Source organism: Rattus norvegicus, chromosome 14 (assembly GCF_036323735.1).
Source record: "Rattus norvegicus strain BN/NHsdMcwi chromosome 14, GRCr8, whole genome shotgun sequence".
NCBI classification, from domain to species: Eukaryota; Metazoa; Chordata; class Mammalia; order Rodentia; family Muridae; genus Rattus; species Rattus norvegicus.
In genome coordinates, this window is record NC_086032.1 from 31,504,279 (window position 1) to 31,511,334 (window position 7,056).

A 7,056-nucleotide genomic window follows, 5' to 3' on the forward strand; every position below is an offset into this window, starting at 1 on the left:
AAGAAGAAGAAGAAGAAGAAGAAGAAGAAGAATGCATTTAGTCATGTCAGAGCCTGGGAAAACTCACCTGATAATAAAAGGGAGTCTGTCAGAAAGTTCCCAGTACTAATTAAAATTTGTAGTAATGAAGTTGAAATAAAACCAATCAGCACGATAATGTAATTTTGTACAGCAAGAGTGTGGAGATCAGGGTATGGATTGCTGAGATTAACCAGGGGTGGAGATCTGTCATTAGTATGGTGGCCAGCCAGAGCTAGTGAAGTGGTGGGAGATGTAGTAAGGGGTGACAGGTGTACTAAACCATAGAACTGGGGCCAGTTGAGAAACAATCTCTAGGGAGAACATGGGATTGCAGGTCCAGTGCAAACGGTCTCTGGAGAAGAGCTGGAAATGAACTCAAGTGCTAACAGCAGGGATGTTTCCATTCAAGTCCGCTGGCCTTGTTACCTTGTTAAGTTTGAGAGGGTCTGACCAGAGGATGAACTGTGGCATGCCCTCTTTCAGTACTTGTTACCTGAATGTTTCCCAGACACTGACAAAACATCCTCCCTTTGAGGATCTGTTTTGGTTGGGAAGTAAGAGAAATCATTAAAAACAAAAAACAAAAACAAAAACAAAAACAAAAAAAACCACCTCAAGTGTAAATAATAAAGAATCGTCGAGGTGTAACACCTAACAATGTGTACTAAACCGAAGGATTAAAGGCTTCTGGCCTAGAGTGCCTGCCTAGTATGTGTCGCGATTGAACCTTCAATCGCGGAAGTGTGAGGTGGCTTCTGTCATTATTAGGGTGTCAGCTTCCCTTTGGATTCCTTGAAGTGCCAAGGGAGGTGGCTGCAAAGCAGCAGGTAGAGTCAAGTTCCTTTTCAACACACAAAAATTTAGCGCGGATTCCCGAGTTCTAGATGGCTGGATTTCAGTGGGGTCAGGGCTAAACCTACCTCTCAGGGAAGTCAGCTGGAGCTGCGGTGGGTATCCGGTCATCAAAGATGGGGAGGTCCTAATCACTGCGTTGGAAAACAAGTCATCTTTAACATCCTCCTGGCTCTCCGATGACTGAAGGGCCTTGAAGGACTCCGAGGGATCACTGGCCTTGGAGGACCCAAGGAAGTCACTGGCCTTGCAGGACAGGGGAAGGTCGCTGGCCTTGGGGGAATCACTGGAGTTGACGGACTTGAAGGATACGGAGGCCTCGTGGGATTTGTGAGTCTTGGGCGCTTCGTGGTCCTCTTCTTGTTCTTCCTCCTCATCCTCTTCATCCTCATCACAGTTGTGCACCTCCAGGAGCCTGACCACAAGGGGCTTCGGTTGGTGTTCAGTGGTTGTGTGTGTTTCGGTCGTCATCGTGGTGTTGGTGTTCTGCCCATCCGTCACCTCAGATGGCTCGGATCCTGAGAAGTCTCCTTCCTCCATTCCGGTTAGAAGCTCTGGCTACCTGGGGTTCAAACTCTCCGCCAGCCGCCCAAGCGCAGTTCGCGGAATGGACTGGTGATTCGGGGCAGCCGGCGCCCTGCCCGGGACAGACTCAGCTCCGCCCCAGCCGCCTAGCCCCGCCCCGTCGGTCGGGCCTCCGCTCCTGGACCACCAGTTGCTATGGAGACACGAAGCTCTCCTAGGATGCGTCTCTGTTAGACACAGCGCGGGTGACCGAGCCAGGAGAGGGGAGATCCTGCTCCCACTTTCGGTGTGAAGGGAGAAGCCTCACTACCCGCCGTGCTTCCTGACTGGTTAGGTTACCCAGGTTCTCGACACCAACTCTTTACAAAGACTGGGAGAGGATTGGGGGCTTTTAAGTCCCCCATCACTAAGGCAGTGAGAATTCAGCAGTTGGAATGAAGGTTGCAAGGGGAAGGACACTAATTAGCATGGCACTTGGTCCAAGCTTAGTATTTATCAGATGTATAGAACTTTAACCGCTTCTTTATGTGAAACTCAGCACGCCTTCACAACAAAACACTTCAACAGGTTGTAAAAGCAAACATACACTCAAGGACTTCTTGTGTACCATTAAAGACCTATCAAAGTGAGATTAGGAGTTGGACAGATAGGGAGAGGCCATGACTAGACAATAAAGGTGGTGAGTTTCCAAGATGGCCGTCTTCTTCCGCACTCTCGTGACTTGAGATAAAGGCGTGGAAACTTAAAAGCTGTGCGGGCTGGCCAGTGATCTTGAAGAGATGGCTTCTAGCAGCATAAGTGTTCCTAAGAAAAAGAAGTCCTTACCTAAAGAGGAAGTGGCCAGTGAACCCGAAGAGGCAGCGAGCCCCATCACCCCTAAGAAGAAAAGGAAATTTTCTGAGGAGCCTGAGGCTGCTGCAAGCTGCACAAAGAGCAGCACAAAGAAAAAGAAAAAGTCGCAGAAGGCCCGGGAGGAGGATTAGAATGGACCGGCTTGGTGGGAGGGGCATACTTTATGGTGGCAGTTCCTCCTGCCCATGATAAACCCCAATAAAAACGCAAAACCAGAAAAAAAAAAAAAAAAAAAAAAAAAAAGCTGTGCGGGCTTTTATCTCCCACCAGCAGGCGTCCTGCTGATAGACTGTCTCTACAAGTTCAAGGCCTGCTCAACCTGTACAACAGTTCTGGACTAGACAACCATCCTCGCTTCCTTCAAACCCTAAATTGGTGAAGGAAAACTATCCTGAAGTTTTAAAACCCCAGTCCCGAGTTCCCCTCTGCAGAGGGTCTTTTCCTTGTGTGTGGATGCACCTGTGTGTTCCTCGCCCCCAATATATGCTTTTTTTCTGCTGATTCAGTCTGTGGTGCTCCAGATGTCTCTGCTGTAGCCTGATGTGCTGTAGATCTTCCTGCCTGTTAATTCTATAGCTGGGGGAGAAAGGGAACTTGGCCCTTAAGCTATCGCTACAGATGCACTAGTCCTATTTCATGTAATTAATCTTGTGGACTGCACAATTGTGTGTTCGTCTACTTACCTAGAGCAATACTTCTGCAATACAAGATTTTTTGTAGCCTTGTTAGGGCCCCTCCTCTCTACTGCTGACCCACTTTTTTTTTTCTTTTTTTTTTTTTTTGAGATAAACTTATTCAGCAGTTCAAGGTGGGGCTTGGAACTATGTGGTCCATGTTAGCTTGTACTCCTGTACTTGTGGCATTCTTCTTGCCTCAGTTTTGTAAGTTCTAAGTTCTATGTTTGAGTCCTGGTGCGGACTTCTGTTAGTTTTGGTGCCCACGGGATCCAGGGGAAGGCATCAGATCCCCCCCTCGAGCTGGAATTACAGGCAGTTAGGAGCTGCCAAAGGAGCTGGAAACAGAACTGGGAACGTCTGCAAAAGCGCTTCCCCTCAAGTGGTGGGCCGTGTTTTCAGCCCCTACCGCCTGTGTGCATGTGCACATGCGTGAGTGTGTGCTCTGTGTGTGTGTGTATGTGTGTGTGTGTGTGTATGTTATAAAATTATAGAAAATAAAAGTCTTTTTGCCCACTATTGGTCCGGCACTGCAGTGCCCCAAGATGTCTGCTAGATATCTTAAGTCTCAGTCAGCAAAGCCTCTCACCCACTCTGCTCCATCCCATATCACACTGCTGAAGGCCTCTCTCTGAGCCTGGCAGCAACCTCTCTACCTATCTAGTTCTCAAGGCAGGTTTCCATGCCAGAAACACACATCCCAACTCCGTGGCAGCCCAGACCAGCCGCCCCACACTTCATTACACTTAAGTCTACACATGAAAGAACACACAACACAATAACCTTTGATCCAATTGATAAGATATAATTGCCCAGCTAAACATACAAATCTCAGTACCACCCATCCCTCAACAACATTTTATAAAAACCTGTAAAGGTACAATGTGGAATCTTAACATCAGCTGCCATGTTGTCCCCAGCTACTCTCTCTCTCCTCTTCCGTTCCTGTCTCCTCCTCTTCCTTCAAACTTTTCTCCCGCCCATCCTTCCTTATCATCCAATGACAGGCCTCATTCTATCTTGTACTTGCCTCACCTGTGACATCATCCCGTGTGTGTGTGTGTCAAAGTCTGGAAAGTGCTCACTTTCATAACCAAAATAGTATGAGAAAGAAGGGCCAACTGATGGGGTCTCAGTCCTGTGTTTTCCACGGAAGGAACTGAAAATGTTAAATAAAACATCTGTCAAAATATACAGCTAAAGACACCATTCACACCATTTGGGTCCTTCTTGAATTTACGATCCTATAAATTAAAGACAGCATTTTTGTAGAAGTTAATAGGAGTGGAATTAGAAGACTCATTCTAGGGTATGAATGTATCCGGTAATCTGTTGCATTAAACTCATTTTTAAAAAATCTAATACATTTTGGGGGCCAGAGTAGATGGCCCAGCTTTTAAGATCACTTAGAACCCTGGAAAGATGGCTCAGTGCTTAAGAGTGTTTATTGCTCTTACAGAGGACCTGGGCTTAGCTCTCAGCTACAGGGTGGCTCTCAGCAGTCTCTCACTCCATTTCCAAGGAGCCCAACACTATTTCTGACCTCTGCAGTCTCCTGTATACCTGGGATGTGCACACCATACATATACCCAGACAAATGACTATCCTCCAGTTCCAGGGAAGCTGGCACCCTCTTTTGGCCTCTTCAGGAACCAGGCACACGCACACATGCATGCAGGCACGCACGCATAGTGCCCTTCCAAATGTGCAGGTAAAACATTCAATACATAGACTCCTTAAAGATCTGATTACATTTTTCGTACATGTGTTGTATGTGCATGTAGACCTACCACTGTGCACATATGGAGGTCAGGCACGCTCCCCTCCCCGAGTACTCATTTCTCAGTATGATGAGCTTCCTTATATTTTTGGTTGTGAGCTGAGCCATCTCTCCAGCCCATGGTGAGCTTCCTAAGTTGGCTGCTAAGCCCGCTTTTCTGGTTCAGACAAATGTGAGTTAAATTCCCACTGCTTCAAACTGGAAGTTCCAGCATGTAAGTTGGTGCTCAATAAATGTTTACAAAGAGAATAAGCAAACGTGGCATGCGCCTCTTGGTGTTTTGACTGAACCCATATTTTCTGAGCATGGCAGGCTAGCAATCGGTTCTCCAAGGAAATAAATGTCACCTAATGAGGCATGATGGGAAAATTACCAGCCGGGCAGCCCCTTTGACAACACAAAAGCTTGGGTGAGCCTCACTTCCCCCTAAAGCTCTTGTGACACGTGTCTGTGTCAGCAGCCTGAGATGTCTCCAGTACAGAGCTCTTACTTTATTCAATTTCACCATCAATCGATGAGAGCCCTGTTGTTTCTCAATAGCTGTTCCCCAGAGGAAAATCACCAGCCACACCCCTTGTTACCAAAATATACAATTTAAGCTCGGAATGCGATAAAACCCCCACATTGCTCTCACCTCGGATAAAGGCACCCAAGGGTTTATATGTCCTAAGCAAAAGCATACAGAAGCCCAGTTTCAGCTGGAGGGAGTCTGCATCTGAGACAATCTTTTCCCAGGGAGAAAAACCAGGGTGATTAAGGAATGTGTCCATGGGTCCACTCAGGTTTCCAGTTCTCTCAAATCAATGTATAGTCTGGCCTCGACATGCCTGAGAGGAGGAGCTTTGATGTTTTCTTATCCTAGTGATGCTGGTTATAGGATACTGCTAACCATGATGCTGCAGCCTTGAGCATGAAGGAGAACTCACTTCTCAGAGGAAGAACATGTCTGTAAACATGTCTGTTTGCCTCCTTTTATGTCAACTTGATACAAGCTGGAGTCATTTGGGAAGAGAGAACCTCAACTAAGAAACTGCCTCCACCACCCTGGTCTGTGGGCAGGACCATGGTGCATTTTCTTGATTGATGATTGACATGGGAGGATGCAGGGTACTGTGGGCGTGGTCCCCCTTAGGAAGTGGTCTTGAGTTGTATAAGAAAACTATGCCTTTAGTCCTAGTATTTTGTCACCGCACTAGAAACCCCAACTAAGACACACACCTAAGTCAAACTATTGTTGTAACTTGAGCATGGCAGAGACAACTATATGCTATGAGCATGGCTGTCGTCTTCGCCATATTTGGTATTTTTGCCAGAGTTTCCTAATTTTAAAAGGATGCATGGGCCAAATCCTCTTTCCAAAAACAACTCATTAGTAAATTAAAGCAAATCATTATTAAATTAAAGCAAGTCAGACTTACTGTGTGTCATGGTTTGAATATGCTTGGCCCAGGGAATGGCACTATTTAGAGGTGTGGCCTTGTTGGAGTAGGTGTGTCACTGTGGGTATGGGCTCTAAGACCCTCATCCTAGCTGCCTGGAAGTGAGTATTCTGCTAGCAGCCTTCAGATGAAGACGTGGAACTCTCAGCTCCTCCTGCACCATGCCTGCCTGAATGCCACCATGCTCTCTCCTTGATGATAAGGGACTGAACCTCTGAACCTGTAAGCTAGCCCCAATTAAATGTTGTCCTTATAAGAATTGCCTTGGTCATGGTTTCTGTTCACAGCAGTAAACCTCTAAGGCATTGTATCTGTAGTTAAGTATAGCTAATTGCTTTTACAAAACATTCCTAATGGGGCTGGAGAGATGACTCAGTGGTTAAGAGGGCTGACTGCTCTTCCAGAGGTCCTGAGTTCAATTCCCAGCAACAACATGGTGGCTCACAACCGTCTATAATAGGACCCGATACCCTCTTCTGGCTTGTAGATGTGTATGCAGAGAACTCATATACACGAAATAAATAATTTTTAAAAACAAAGAAAACAACAAAACAATCCTACCACCCTGCATGGTGGCATACACAGCACCCAGGAGGCTGAGGTAGGGGAACTGCAGGGTACAGTGTAAGGTCTTGTCTCAAAAGGCAAAACAGTCTTGTGAAGAAAACCTGTCTCTGTGCAAAAGAAACAGGTTAAACAATTTAAAAACACACTTCTACTCTGTCTCAGCCGGTGTATCAGGCTGGCAGCAGACAAGCTTCTAGTCTCTTCCTGCATTTATTTAGTTAATATTTAGGGGTCTGGGAGCACTCACTCATCTTCACTGCTCTGGGTCAGGGGGAAAGATATGTGCATTATTATTCAAAAAGAGTCTAAATATTTTAATATAAATATTGCTACTGATAAACCACAC

The 7,056-nt window shown here is 46.3% G+C and overlaps 1 protein-coding gene across 2 annotated transcripts in view; it reads right to left on the reverse strand.

The window, feature by feature from the left end:
• Window positions 1–2,749, reverse strand: part of Spmap2l (sperm microtubule associated protein 2 like) — a 42,646-nt gene extending 39,897 nt beyond the window's left edge. Inside the window, exon 1 of one of the 2 annotated variants that reach the window (NM_001017498.1) lies at window positions 942–1,556. In NM_001017498.1, coding sequence (NP_001017498.1) covers window positions 942–1,413 — 472 coding nt within the window. In that variant the 5' untranslated portion in view covers window positions 1,414–1,556. Of the gene's footprint in view, window positions 1–941 lie in introns of both variants that reach the window. The other variant, XM_006250846.5, reaches the window with a different exon arrangement.
• Window positions 2,750–7,056: the final 4,307 nt, after the last annotated feature.